The following is a 15,131-nucleotide window of genomic DNA, read 5'->3' on the forward strand; positions in this document are numbered from 1 at the left end:
CCCGGCGAGTTGACGTATTTTCAATTAACATAAAGTGAGAGCTGATTGGCTCCCGCTATTGTTTTGCGCTTACCTTAAAAACATTAAGGCTCAGGTCAAACGTCGAACTTTACATGAGCCGAACCTAATTGAAACAACAGATAACAAGACGGTCTTCTTTGATGTGATTAGGTTCGGCTCATGTGAAGTCCGACGTTTGACCTAGGCCTAACTCTACCATACGATTCATTAGTCTGTCAAGCTCGTACAACCGTTAGAACTCCCAAACAACTTTTTAAAAGTTTTTTTTTTCCTTGGAGACCGTTCATCTTAAACGAAAAAAATCCAGTTTCCATCTCGGTCTGCGCCCTGGTATTTTGTTTTCTGCTGATAGAAGGTAAATAGGTAAGATTTGTCTCAAAGTTACAACAACATTTATTAATACTTTTGCTGCGTCGGATACTTCTGGATACTTCTGCACCAGATTTTTTGACATTTTTCTGTATTTCTATAATTTTTTATCATATTTTTCTTGTTCGAAAAATTACTTAAAAAAGCTACTAAATGAAGACCTTTTCTTAAGTTGTATCAGAAAAGATTCCGAACAAGCCATACATTTCATGAATAATTAATGACTTCAAAGCTTCATCAAACTCTCTCTCCTGCAGCTAGGGTAAAAATTAAAGACGAAAAAAATCAAAAGTTTAGGATTCTCAAAAAGCTAAGTATATAAGTAAAAATGTGCTTCATGTTAAACACGGAATGAGAATCTGAGCTGATACACCGGATTCGACCTCCTTGAAAACTGACTTGACAACCAGACTCAGAGGATAAGCGGTAATGAAAATTACAAATATCGATACTTCCGAAAATGTTGAATATATTATTTTGAAAACCTATAAATATTCATGTAAATCGTAAAGTCGGACATCTCACGAGTGTCGAGTACATAGAGCAGAGTCCGGCAATGTCAAGTGTCGTCGACAGGACCCCGCTTTCCCGTATAAAAAAGTAAGAAGTTGACAAGCAAATTTTTATTTGTTCGTGAATTTAACAATTGCGAGGACATTGAAGGCAAGAGAAAGGAAACGTACCTCAAATTGGTTTGTGAAAATTATAAGTGGATTACGTTTATAAACAACTATAAACCGGCGTTATTTCATTTATTTTTAACCAATTTCAGTACAGACTATTTATTCAAGAATTTCAGAAGCATATGTGAATATACATTATGAACGTAGCACTGATTTTTAATTCCCTTGATATAAAATGGTCGCTACAGACTCGCGTTTATTTTCTATTTACTTTATTCTCTAAACATCGCTCACGAGAGTCTTCTCCGTGTGTGACGTAACTACGTTCCCCGCCGGTTTCTATACAAATCTCGCCATTTTGACTCTATTTTCCGCTTGAACTGAAGGTAAGCAGTAAAGACTTTATTTGTCTCTATTTGATCGTTTCAAACACCTGTAAATCGCATGAGAATTGACGATCTGTGGAAGTTATTAAAACGCTTTAGACTCTGTATTTTTCATTACCTCTGGTCCTCTGAGTTCGGTTGTCAAGGTGATTGTCAAGGAGGGTGAACCCTGTCTATAAAAACAAACCTAAATTATAATAACTTAACAGGACACTGTGGCGAATTTTGCAGGCTAAAATAAAAAAAAGCAGCGGCGGGCTAAAAATTATTATAACCTGCTGGCATCAGCCAATCAGAAACCAGAACATAATCTATCCAGCCAATGAGATGAGGGAAACTACACAAGTGCTAGTTAGCTTGGCGATGTTTTTCGCTAGCCATCTGGCGTCTTTGAATCTCAAGCGCTGCACAAAATCACTGAAGCAAACCTGACAAAAAAATCAATAGAAGAGCGTCTAGAAAAGCAAAGCTTGCCAGTCCTAAGAGCTAGAGGAAGAAAATCTAAAGAAACTCAACTGAAGAGGAAAGAGTTTCAAATAATACTAAGAGTCAAATATTATGGGAAGTTAAAAAGTTCAATGAATGGTGTCCCCAAAAATGGCGCCGAAGTAAGTGTTAGTCCGTCAAATGAAACAAGTTCACTTCAAGCTTTTTATGTCCAATTGCCAGTTTAATGAATGCACTGTTTACATTAACTTTTCCGAATGACTATTCTAAGTTTGCTTTTTATTATTTCACCTTCTGAGTACAGCTTTATTTAGAGAGAACATTATTATTTTTGTTTTCATTCTATGACAATTTTGGCATTTTATTAAGAGTATTAAATATGTACCCTTAAATGGGTTCCCTCACAGTTTCCTGCGCCATCTTGAAAGGTACCCTTGCCTTTGCATCGAAGCGAGGCGAAAGCTTGCAATGATAGACATGTGAAAAATTGCCCAAGGTGTTAAAAAAGGTCTCTATCGACCTTTTTTTGGCTACTTCATATTCAAAAAAAAGAAAAAAAAAAAAAAAAAAAAAAAAAAAAAGTTTATTTTTATTTTTTTTTAAAAGCATCACAAAAATTGACACACTATGATATGTAAAACTACAGTGTAACTTTTAAATGTTATATTTACCATATCTTTACAAACAGTCGTGTCTAATTATACAGTTCCGCGTGATGTTTTACTACCCTGGCGAGGATGCTTCCATGCAGTGCAACTGTCAATAAGTCGTGGATGCTCTGCTGATTACGGCACTTATTTGCATAACAAGCACCGTTATCTTGGAAAATATATGTTGCAGTAAGCAGTTGAGTAGCTACTGTTCCAAGAATGACAGCGGCCATGGAATTGGCAGATTCCAATGAAGTGACAGTCAAAGGGAATTCTCAAAGCAAGAAAATCCGTAGGATTGGTTTAGCTCTAGTCTTCGTTTTCTGTCTTGTTCTGCTAATTGTATGTATAGTGCTAGCAGTCTTGTATTCGTCTACTGACAGCCAAAAAGCGGGAAAGTCCGAGATCTGTGATGATGAGCAATGTTTTCGCCTAGGACAAGGTAAGGATGGTTGACTAAATTATTAAATTGATTCTGACTTAACTCTTTTTAGTTGGGCCGCCTGCGTTGGTGTAAAATAAAACATGTGAATAAGAAGGATTCCTAGGATGCGTTTAGATACCAGACGTTTAACCTATACAGTCCCGTCTCTTTAATTGCACATAAAATACATTCTGTTTACACGAAACCGGATCCAAATTTGCACCGCTAGAGGTATGAATTTTTTATCGGATAGCTCAGTCCCGTATGAACGGGACCCCTAAAAAAAACTTTTAAAAAGTTAAAAATTCGTCCGGTACCGTTTTTAAAACGCAAGAAACATTAGTTTTTTTTAAAGGTATTTAGACGAAATTACACATTTCAGTGTAGTGTTTCATTTTTTTTTAAATGCGTATTAATCCTTGTTAAAATATTTATAATTTATTTATCAACTCCTGAATATTACGACAAGCGGAGATACAAAGCCTATGCGTGACGCCTTGAGTCATTAAGAGTTTGAGAAAACAATTGTAATGTAAAAAATTGTATAAATATCATCTTCAAAGCCGTGAGACATAAAGTTAGTACAGTATTAAGTCTTTTTTTTTTTCTTCTTCTTCTTTTTGCACTATATTCATTACCATGTGAAAGCTGGATAGAATTATTTTTGAGTGAAGTCACTAAACCCGCAAAATATGTAGCAGGTTAATTCACATTAGCAGGGATGCGGGACCATTAGATAATCAATTATCTAACTGCCCGTCCCTAACTCCATTGCTTTCTCTTATCACAATTGGATTATTACGCGTTAACTAACAGATCTTTCTCTTTCATGGGTTAAATAACTTCACTCTATTTGGACCGGGACATTAGTAGACACTATTTCCACTGTCTTATTTTAATTTCTTTATGGTTTGACTTTCTCAAACAATACTTCTTTCTGTAATCTATATGATTCTGTATTATTTATATACTTTGTATATAAGTGAACGCAATATATCTAGAATTGCCATTGTGATGTTAATGTCCAACCATTTTAAAAATAAAGAATAGTCAACGTGAAAGGTACACCTCAGTAGGCACAAATCCCATTGTTCTCTTTTGTTTTGCTTTGACTGTCATTCAATAATTATGCAACTTCGTTCCTCGTGCCAAATAAAATCACTCTAGCTTTTGTCGCTTTGCTTTATTCAATAATTCTAAGATTTCTGATTGTCAATTTAAAAAAAAAAAAACATGTGAAATTGCAATGTATATATATATACGCAATATATATATATAAAGAAGAATTAAGTGAAAGACATCCACGAACTGCTTGCTGGTCCGAATGGACTTTATTCTTGTAGACGTTTTGGCCTAATCGGCCTTCTTCAGTACAAAAAATATTTACAGTACTTGGAGCAGTTAAAAATGAACTAAAATGATGCTAATATAAATAGTAGAGAGAAACTAAAAAATGCTATAAAATCAGGTAGTTTGTGGTATCTTCCCGATATTTTTTTTCGAGTTGGCTATAACGATGGCTTTAGGAAAAACATATCAGGAATGATTAAATCCCATAATTTTTGATATACTTTTGATATAATAGTTCATATATATAAAGGGTCAAAGCTTATGCATATGACTGTTCCTATATCCATTGTTTTCTCACTTGTCTGCATTTGAAAACAGAAATGGTACAAAACATGAATAAGAACGTTGATCCTTGCGAAGACTTCCACGCCTATGCATGCGGTGGTTGGGAAAGCAGACATCCCTTGGAAGACAACGCAACATCAGCAATGGGTGTGTGGACAATCGTGTCAGATGAAAACAACGCCGTTCTCAAAAAGGCTTTGGAATATGCTCATCTGAATTATTCAAAGGTATAGGAAGAAGCAGCTTTATTTGTGCCATAAATAGCGCACAATTTTATAATGTAGCCCTTTGCGAGTTAGAAGGAATAACTGCGTCGAGTTAGCATTACAGTGCATTTTAAAATTTATTTTGGGGGGGGGGGGGGGGGAGGGGAAAAAATGGACGACATCTTGGAAATATGTCACCTAGAACCGCCCCAAAATGCACTGTCGTGATAACTCGACTAACTTTTCACTCATCTTTGGAATGGTTAATGCATATGAGGGATGCTATGATGATTTTAAGAAACCCGGCACCTTTTTTAAAATTGAAAAAATAGCCTTTATTTAAGAAAATTCTATTCCACGATGTCACGTGGCTCACGTGCCCTATCAGCAGTTAAAATTAATAAAAACCAATAATAAATGCAATAAAAGTAAGCGAAATCGCCGTTGTCTTGATTGGTCACCAGCCGCCATTTTAATTACCGTGAGACATTATGAAATAGGAGACGGGGTATTAGGAACTGTTCGCCTAGACAAACAATCCTTTGCGAGCTTAGAGTTGAGATCACCTGGCAAGTATAATACATTAACTAACACATGGACGCGCGTGCTTTTCTTTACCACTTCACTTTATGCTGTCTTACCCCGGGAATATTAGTTTGCCTACTTATCTTAGCTTGGCCATCATTGAACAGTGGCCAAGGAAAGTAGAGGGATCGGGCTGCTTGCGGTCATCATTGAGTTGCAAGCCATTTATATTTGCTAGAACGACGCTGTGATGAAAATGGTACGTGTGTACGACTCTTGTATGAACACCAACGCAATAGATGCCCTAGGATTACAGCCCCTCAAAGATTTGATCGAAGAATATGGCGGATGGAGCATTTCGCATAACTACAACCCAAATGTTACCGTAGCGCAGCGAATTGGCAGAGCTGCACGTGAACTGAATATTGACTCTTTGTTTGGCATGGATGTGCGACCTAATTTGGTAAACTCTGACATCAATGTGCTAATGGTACGTATTAAGTTTCTTCCCCCTCTACCTTCCTACTTATAAGACATTCCGAGGTGTAGGGAAAAAATAGGTCGTGTTGTAATTGCGGGGCATCGTGGAGCTGTTTTGGGGGACAAAATACACGCCATTTTGGAAATATGTTCCCTAATTAAAATTAAAAACAGCGCAATCTTTCAGTGTAATTCCAATATAATGTCTGATATCTTCTTATGTCTGATTTCCTACCTTTTTTATTTTCTTTCCTAGCTGTATCCATTCCTAGTTTTCTTCTTGTTGCATCATTTCATCCTTTCTTCCCTTTTTTATTCTTTGTTTCGCTCCTTAAATATTGCTTAATCTCTCTTTAATCAATCTTTTCTTCAGTTAAAAGAATCAAAATTAGGGCTTAACAAAAGGGACTATTTGGATCCTGACGAAGACAGTGCAAAGGTAAAAAAAATACTAGCTCTCAGTTATATTTCAGAATTTCAGAACTCATTAAAAAAATTAGATTTTTTTTGGTTGGATCGATCATATTTTCTTATCAAATGTTAGACTAAGATTGAAAGTTTACCTTGATGTATGTTTTTTTATGCTGATAGGATGCTGCCATAGTAACGATAAACTGATTTTCTCCTCTTTTTTATTGATACTGTTTTCCAGAAACGCAATTACTACAAAAACTTCATGGAAAGTGTGAGCTATTTTTTTAATGCGTCTTACGCTAAAATGGAGGCAATCTATGAATTTGAAAAAAAGCTGGCAATGGTATGTGTTTGTTTATAAATATCAAATATTAATCGTTGTAATTAGTTTTCTCATTTCTATCACTTTCTTCGACTCAAGTCATGTATCATCATTGTCAACGTAACCACTGCCACAACCGTCATCGCTATTAACATCATCATTAGCACTATCATCATAGTCACTATCATCATCTTACATCATCTTACAACAGCATTATCATCATCAGCATCACCATTATAACCAACTCCATCTTTCGTCATCTTCATCGTCATCACCACCGTCACCATCACCACCACCACCACCACCACCACCCTCATCATCTTTCATATTTTCTTTTATTATCATCATCATTTTATTATTATCATCTTCATCGTCATTATCATCACCACCATCACCATCACCATCACCACCACCCTCATCATCTTTCATATTTTCTTTTGTTATCATCACCACCATCACCATCACCATCACCATCACCACCACCTTCATCATCTTTCATATTTTCTTTTATTTTCATCTCCATCATCACCATTACCGTCTTTCAGCATTTTCATTATCAATATCATCACCACCAACACCATGAACCTCATTTATATTGATTTGATTCTTTGTCATTCCTCTTAATCTCCATCGACATCATCATTACCCCTGTCATCATCAAAAACACCAAAAAGACAGATTACCATTTTAAGGCAAACGTTATGATCTTAAAAAATATCTATTTTTAAGCAATGGTTTGCCTTGCAAATTAACACCAACAACTTCTTTTTTCGATACTTTTAGATTGTAAGCGAAAAAAGCCCCGATGCTGTTTTGCTTGATTATATTAAAACCATTGCCATATCAACTAGAACGAGAAGAAATACAGTAGACGAGACAATAACACTTTCCTTGCTTTGCCAAGAGACTGGGTTTCCGGTACAGTACCAATTGAATGTATACATATATACATATCTTTCTATTAAAAAAAACTTACAGAGAATATAAATAAATAATCAATCATTTAGATGTTTTGTGGAGGGTGCAAGAGAAAAAACCTTAGAGGTTCAAATTCCTCTTGCACTCTAAATGAAACGAAAAAATATACATGTTTATACAATGGAGGAAGTATAAATAAATATCTGTTCTGTTAATCAGCAGTGAAGAAACAATTTTGTTTGGATTAAATAAACTCGTTAAATTTCTCTAAATATATGTTATAGAATAATAATAGTAATAAAGATATAATTAATGAAGGTGGTACAGGAAGAAGTAAATGATTTTTCCCAAGAGGTCTTATAGTTCTATTAGTGTGCTGACACACGGTGCAACATTGCACGCAATAGGACTGTTGCAGTGTGTGTCTACCCCAAACTTGTTGCACGCAACGTTGCATGCAACAAATCTGAAGTTGAATCGCGCTCTACTCGTGCAACATTGCAAGCAACAAATTTCATCGCGTGAACATGGCTGCAACATTACCTGCAACATTTTGAAATTTCCAGCTAATCAGCTTGCACCAAATTTATAACTGCTGACCAAATATCTTAATATAGCAGGCTGATTTTGTTGCAATGTGTGTCACCCCGATTCAAATTTGTTGCTTGCAATGTTGCATGAAATGTTGCACCGTGTGTCAGCACCTATGGTATCTTGGTTATATAAATATACAAAAATTATTGTCGAAAACATAGAGTTAATGCATTGAATTAAATAAGAATACTTCATTCGTCTCTTTTAATCAAATACTAATCATTAAATATTAATGAAATATCAGGAGATATTAAGCCATTACTTTTGATCCGCAAATGAAAATTGTACTTTTGATAATCTAATTTTGACCAACAACAAATCAATCGTTTTATCAAGTTTGGTGACGAAAGCTGTGAACTTTTTTTGATTACATATGCCTCAATTAACCGTTCTTTTCTTTTGCTTTAGTGGCCTGTGCTTAAAGAGGTTTTGGATGTTCTGTTTGACAGGAAGTTAACTGGAAATGAAAAAATCCTTGATGTGCCTGAACATACAGACTTTTTGAATGAGATTAGTCATTTGTATAGTAGAACGTGAGTTATTTTGTTCTGAATTTCTTCCATCCACCCACCAACCCACCCACCCATGCATCCATGCATCCATGCATCCATGCATCCATGCATCCATGCATCCATGCATCCATGCATCCATGCATCCATGCATCCATGCATCCATGCATCCATGCATCCATGCATCCATGCATCCATGCATCCATGCATCCATGCATCCATGCATCCATGCATCCATGCATCCATGCATCCATGCATCCATGCATCCATGCATCCATGCATCCATGCATCCATGCATCCATGCATCCATGCATCCATGCATCCATGCATCCATGCATCCATGCATCCATGCATCCATGCATCCATGCATCCATGCATCCATGCATCCATGCATCCATGCATCCATGCATCCATGCATCCATGCATCCATGCATCCATGCATCCATGCATCCATGCATCCATGCATCCATGCATCCATGCATCCATGCATCCATGCATCCATGCATCCATGCATCCATGCATGCATGGATGGATGCATCCATGCATCCATGCATCCATGCATCCATGCATCCATGCATCCATGCATCCATGCATGCATCCATGCATCCATCCATGCATGCATGCATCCATCCATTCATCCATCCATCCATCCATTCATCCATCCATCCATCCATCCATCCATCCATCCATCCATGCATGCATGCATGCATCCATCCTTGTTTTACCCTCTGATGGTACACCTTATGTGGGGCCAGGCTCCGTTTTGACACCCTCATCAACACTTTCATTTTATCATTATTCATCATTTCATTTTGTTTTTGCACACCTAGTATCATATATTAATATCATCATTTGTAGCTGTTTTATTTTTGATGAAAGCTTATAAATAAATAAATAAATGATGTGCACACCTTTTGGGTTTTCCCTATTCATAGAAATCACACACTTTTATCTGATTACATTATGTGGCAAGTCGTACGTCAATACGTTGGTGGTCTTCCCGATCTATACCGACCTGCAAATGGCGATCTTTTAATAAGCACCAACATACCACGATGGAAGCAGTGCATCAATGCAATGTTAGACCCCTTTGACATGCCACTCGGCCTACTGTTTGTGGATGTTCGTTTTTATGATGAAGCTAAAGTTCAGGTATTTTTGTTCTTTTTGTTCTTTCTTAAATGTGATGTCTACATACCTTTTTAACATGATAATAAAAAAATATTATTATCAGGTATTATCATTATTACTAGTTATATTATAAAGCCCTAACCAGCGAAGCGCGTCTAACCACAAATTAAAACGTTTATGCCTGAAGAAGTTTCACTTTTCTTGACATTAATACCCCAGGCATGTCCACCCACTTTCCGTCATATATTATAATCATTATTAAAGTTTAAATTTATTTTATAACTCCATCTTTCATTGCAGATCAGAGAAATGATTGAAAATGCCCGAACTTCATTCATTCAGAATCTACCAACTCAAACTTGGATGGACAAAGCAACTCAGGAATTGGCGAAGGAAAAGGTACCAAAGTATTGAATGAAAGGAAAGTCATAGTGCACATTAGGCACCATGAGACACAAAGCAATTGGTTGAAAAGTCTGCAGCGCACCCCTCCCCCACTCCTCTCCATTTAAATAATTAGCGACCTTTTTTCCCAAGCTACATAAATCTTTCCCTACTACATTTTACCTAAAATTTGCTATCATTTTACAGGCACTGGCACTGGCAATCGCCATTGTCATTGTGCACCTGTAAACTATGATATTCCTCTCTTTTTGGCCTAAAATGTGTTATTATTCAACAGGCGTTGGCAATCGCCATCGGGGAAATTGGATATCCAGCTTACATCAAGGATCCTGCAAAACTCAAGGCACAGTATGATTCGGTAATTATTCATCTTGACCCAGTTGTTCCAAGGGTGTATAGTGCTATCCGATGGAGAAATCTTATGCAGTGGATAAATTTATTGGATAGCAGCATCTACTTATCCACTAGATAAGGATTTATCCGTTGGATAGCGCTATCCACTATTGGTACAACCAAACCCTTATATTTTGAGCGTATGTATGAAACCTTCATTGTTTGTTGAACCCTGGAACAACATTTGGGCTGATTTGATTCACTCAGGACACACGGCTAACTTACAGATTGAATTGGAATTTAGCATGTTAAGCTTTTTGGTGTGACGAAACCGAAGAACCCACGAAAAAGGGAGATTACTATTACAAAGTTTTACCAGAAATTCGAGGAAAGGGGTGGTGGGAGTGGGGAGGTGACTCTTACCAACGATATAATACAGAGAAATTTGAACAGATAGGGGAACGATTAGTCACTTATTTTACCACCCCTGGATTCGCCCCTGCGAGCGATCTAACAAACTCTCATCAAATATCAATGCCAATCTAATTCCATGAAGAGAGAAGCGACTCGCTCTACTGCTACGCCATCTTTGATTCCCTCCTGAATTAACATTCCAAGTTTAATTTGTTGCGTGCAAGCTCGTGCAAAACTTGTCTCTAACAATACGATGTTAATAGCTAGATTGGATATTATTTTTTTATTAGTTATTATCTTTGCTACTCTTCAGCTCAACGTAACAGACAGCCTGATGGACAACATCAAAGCCGCCAATCATTTAGTTAGAATGAGGACATTAAAAAACTTTGAGCGCCCAGTGGACAAAAAAGAGTAAGAACAGCCTTGTGGGTGTGGGTGTGGGTGTGGGTCTGTCTGGGTCTAATGTTTTTCTGTCATTTCTAATTTTAAGATGGACATTTAAAAGCCCGACCCAATACAATGGTTTCTATGCTGGTTACTTGAATAAGATAGGTAAGTTAATGGACGACTTACCGGGCTTTTCCCTACCAAACGATCGTTTGCGTGCTATATTTAATAAAACGAGCCAGCTTCGAATCTATCGAAATGTGTGGGTTTAACGTACAGAATCCTAGTGCGTAGAAGTATGCAAACATATCAATGTGGTCATACTTTTGTGCGTTGTGCGTTGTGTTAAATATGGTCAATTAATTCTTGCTTGTTTTCATAATAATACGGTGATGCTGCATGGGTTGAACACGGAATTGCATGCATGTAACGTAACGAATATGACTCTACTGTATACTAAATCTAATTTTTAGTTTTCCTTGCTGGAATTCTTCAAAAACCGATGTACAGCCCAGATTATCCGAGGTAATCGTTTAATATATATTTTTGATTACGTAAAAGGACGAATTGTCTAGCCACTTCATCTACCTCGTTGCTACTACTTCTTCTTCTAATCTTCTTCTTCTTCTTCGTTCTTCTTCTTCTTCTTCTTCTTCTTCTTCTTCTTCTTCTTCTTCTTCTTCTTCTTCTTCTTCTTCTTTTTCTTCTTCTTCTTTTTCTTTCTTCTTTCTTCTTCTTCTTCTTCTTCTTCTTCTTCTTCTTCTTCTTCTTCTTCTTCTTCTTCTTCTTCTTCTTCTTCTTCGTCTTCGTCTTCGTCTTCGTCTTCTTCTTCTTTATTATTCATCAATGATACAGCTGCAGGAAAGGAAACCTTCCTTAAGCGCGAATATATGTGGGTAATTAGAAAGACGCACCTACTATAGTTTTTAAATATTTTTTGTTAGGTACATAAATTATGGTGGTATAGGTATGGTTGTTGGCCATGAAATTACCCATGGTTTTGATGGAACAGGTAAGATCAGGACAGTAATAGGGTAATGATGCAAATTCGTAGCCGTAATGATGCCTCACTTCATAAGGCATTTCAATATTACCTACCGTGTACGTACTGTAAGTCAGTATCGTAGGTTTCCCACTCATACGATAACCATCCTTATGGGAAGCCATTTCAATGTCACGGCATGTCGTACCGTGTACGTGCTGTAAGTCAGTGCTGTATGCTTCCCACTGATATACGTTAACCATTGTTATGGGAAGCCATTTCAATGTCACGGCATGTCGTACCGTGTACGTGCTGTAAGTCAGTGCTGTATGTTTCCCACAGTACTCGAACAAGAAACGCTCTAATATCGATTCTTCAACTTATTTATTTACGTTCTATAACATAATTATGGCATGTTTTTTAGGTCGTTTGTTCGACAAGAAGGGCAATGTTAAAAATTGGTGGTCAGCTTCATCTACAGCAGCCTTTGATTCCAAATCAAAGTGTTTTGTCAAACAGTATGACAAGTATAGAATATTTGATAAATTTGTAAGTTTTCACATTTTCTCTTCAGCTTAAAAAATGGGGGGAGTGGGAGTGGGGGTGGGGGGGGGGGGTGCGTATTTTGTATAATTGTGATAAAATGTTCCTGTGTTAATAGGCAAATGGAAATATGACGCTGGACGAAAATATAGCAGACAACGGTGGCATTAAACTGGCATATGACGTTAGTAGAAAAATGTACTGGAATTACTCCACCCATCCACCCATCCACCCATCCACCCATCCACCCATCCACCCATCCACCCATCCACCCATCCACCCATCCACCCATCCACCCATCCACCCATCCACCCATCCACCCATCCACCCATCCACCCATCCACCCATCCATCCATGCATACCCGGCATTTGTCTATTCTTATCACATAGATTGCTATTCCTCCATAGGCTTACCAGCGATGGACAAAGGAAAACGGGACTGAAAAAATCCTGCCTGGTCTTGATCTCAACCCTAACCAACTCTTTTTCTTGGGTTTTGCTCAGGTAGAAAAATTCAACAGTATATAACAAATATATATATCATTGTAATTCCAACTATAAATATCATTGTCTCCTTCTTGATATCTTTCCTTTCCACTTTAGTCTTGGTGTAGTGTGTATACCAAGGAGGGCGCTTACACTCAGTTGGACACTGACAACCATTCCAATGAAAAATACAGGTTTGTCTATTGAATAAAAAATAAAGGTGGCTAAGTTTGTCATTACATTTGTCAGGCAAGTTTCAGTTTCAAAGTCAAATTTCATTTTATATAATAGAGGCTTTGCACCATCACGTGATGGCAGCCATGACAGGAGGCATATCAATAGAGTCGTTCTGAAATATTTGTCGTGTAAATCACATTAGTCCAGATTCACTTATTTCTGGCGCCTCCTGTAATGGCTGCAATCACGTGGTAGTGCAAAGCACAAAACGAAGAACGTTTTCGACTAATTTGCATACGGACTTAGAGCATGCGGACACTTTTTTTCACTCGTGTCACTTACATATGATGGCAGATTCTGGGATCCAACCCAGAATACAGTTGTCAAAGCCGAAGCATTGGCATGCATAGTGAACACATCGCAAATTAACAATCCGGCCCAGTAGTCGTCTCGCACACCAAGAGACTGAAATCCCCTAAGTGTTTTCTTTAGTACCCATATGGACCCATTATTGCTTGAATAGCCTATAGCTAACTTTAGTTACATGTTTGTATTTTGCTTTGTTGATAGAATTCTTGGTCCACTGTCCAACTTCGAGAGGTTTTCTGAAGTTTTTAAGTGTAAACCAAACAGTGGCATGAATCCTGTGGACAGATGTACAATCTGGTAAATCCGGTCAAACAGGTTCCTGGTTTGGTTGTTTCGCTTGTTGAATATATACGGTTAATCAGTCGTTTACACTGCACGCATGCGCAATACTTACCATTCAAACAATTAATGCTCGAACAGTAATTGATTGTTGATTGTTTGCGATTATTATTCAACTTATTAATAAAATAAATAACTTATCTTGTTTGTAAATGATGTACAAAATTTACGTATATTTAATCTAGACCCAGCTAGGCGCGCGGTCTCATCATTTCCTGTGTTAGTGATAGTGTATCATCACTCAATAATCCCATATAAGCAGCTGTTGTATATTATTTTCAAATTCTCTTTCCTGTCCAAATTAAAGATTAATTTGGATCGTTTCCATTAGCAAATTTCCAAATTGGACAGCATGTAGTCCTATTACCTACACTAATAATTATTCAATTTATCGATAATTATAAAGGATATTGTTTAGAAAAACTGTTTTTCCATTTCGCATTTAATATTTTTTTCCTAGAAAAGAAACATGGTGAGACTCAGCTAGGTAGATCCATTGTCTCTTGTCTTTTAAAAGGTAGAAGAAAAAAATACCTGCAGCAAATTTACGTACCATTTAAATCATTTAAACTCATTAGAACATTATCAAGAAATACACCTATTTCAAAGGTGGGTTGTCGGAACCAAAGGCCATAGGAAATAGGCGATAGGCGATAGGTGATAAGCTATCAGAGATATAGGCCATTAAAATGTTCAAGGATAACTGGAATGCATAGTATTTGTTATTATAATTCTCTTTAAAAACAGAGAGGTAACTGTTGAGATATAAGCATTTATTGGCGAGGTTTAGCAAAATATCGTGATCAATATAACCATGGTACCCTTGACTCCTTATCTTGGTTATGGGGGGGGGGGGGGGGACCCAAATGAGAAGCCATTTAACCATGGTTCAATTTTATCCCTATAATCTTACTTTTTGGTAATGGGGCACCAAAATGTGAAGCCATTTAACCATGGTATACCTTAATTGCTTATTGGACATCGAAATGGGAAAGCGTTTAGCTATCGTTCTTTTTCATGTAAAACGATTGTATTATTC

At 37.1% G+C, this 15,131-nt stretch overlaps 1 protein-coding gene across 3 annotated transcripts; it reads left to right on the forward strand.

The window, feature by feature from the left end:
• The first annotated feature begins 150 nt into the window (after positions 1 to 150).
• Positions 151 to 14,801, forward strand: LOC116304222 (endothelin-converting enzyme 1-like). Of its 3 annotated transcripts, none has more exons than XM_089040093.1 (20): positions 151 to 376; positions 2,553 to 2,938; positions 4,589 to 4,782; positions 5,525 to 5,776; positions 6,140 to 6,205; positions 6,419 to 6,523; positions 7,286 to 7,420; positions 8,423 to 8,547; positions 9,459 to 9,675; positions 9,955 to 10,053; positions 10,337 to 10,417; positions 11,120 to 11,220; positions 11,300 to 11,361; positions 11,670 to 11,721; positions 12,141 to 12,208; positions 12,603 to 12,727; positions 12,840 to 12,905; positions 13,130 to 13,225; positions 13,325 to 13,401; positions 13,955 to 14,801. In XM_089040093.1, the coding sequence occupies exons 2-20, from the start codon at positions 2,716 to 2,718 to the stop codon at positions 14,052 to 14,054; spliced, it is 2,244 nt and encodes a 747-aa protein (XP_088896219.1). In that variant the 5' UTR covers positions 151 to 376; positions 2,553 to 2,715; the 3' UTR covers positions 14,055 to 14,801. The 3 variants fall into 3 exon arrangements, with proteins under 3 accessions (XP_088896219.1, XP_088896217.1, XP_088896218.1); XM_089040091.1 differs by lacking the exon at positions 151 to 376 and adding an exon at positions 1,789 to 2,007 and having other exon boundaries at positions 2,535 to 2,938; XM_089040092.1 differs by lacking the exon at positions 151 to 376 and adding an exon at positions 1,789 to 2,007.
• The last annotated feature ends 330 nt before the right edge of the window (positions 14,802 to 15,131 follow it).

The sequence above is a fragment of the Actinia tenebrosa genome, unplaced genomic scaffold, assembly GCF_029948245.1.
Source record: "Actinia tenebrosa isolate PJP-AT-01 unplaced genomic scaffold, QUT_ActTen_1.0 PGA_scaffold7__59_contigs__length_16204524, whole genome shotgun sequence".
Classification (NCBI taxonomy): domain Eukaryota; kingdom Metazoa; phylum Cnidaria; class Anthozoa; order Actiniaria; family Actiniidae; genus Actinia; species Actinia tenebrosa.

Bases quoted from the DNA above. Each gene is read 5' to 3' on its own strand.
- LOC116304222 (XM_089040093.1), top strand. From the start codon at position 2,716: ATGACAGCGGCCATGGAATTGGCAGATTCCAATGAAGTGACAGTCAAA. The intron at 4,783-5,524 runs GTATAGGAAGAA...TATATTTGCTAG, and splicing joins CTCATCTGAATTATTCAAAG to AACGACGCTGTGATGAAAAT. The intron at 12,209-12,602 runs GTAAGATCAGGA...CATGTTTTTTAG, and splicing joins CCATGGTTTTGATGGAACAG to GTCGTTTGTTCGACAAGAAG.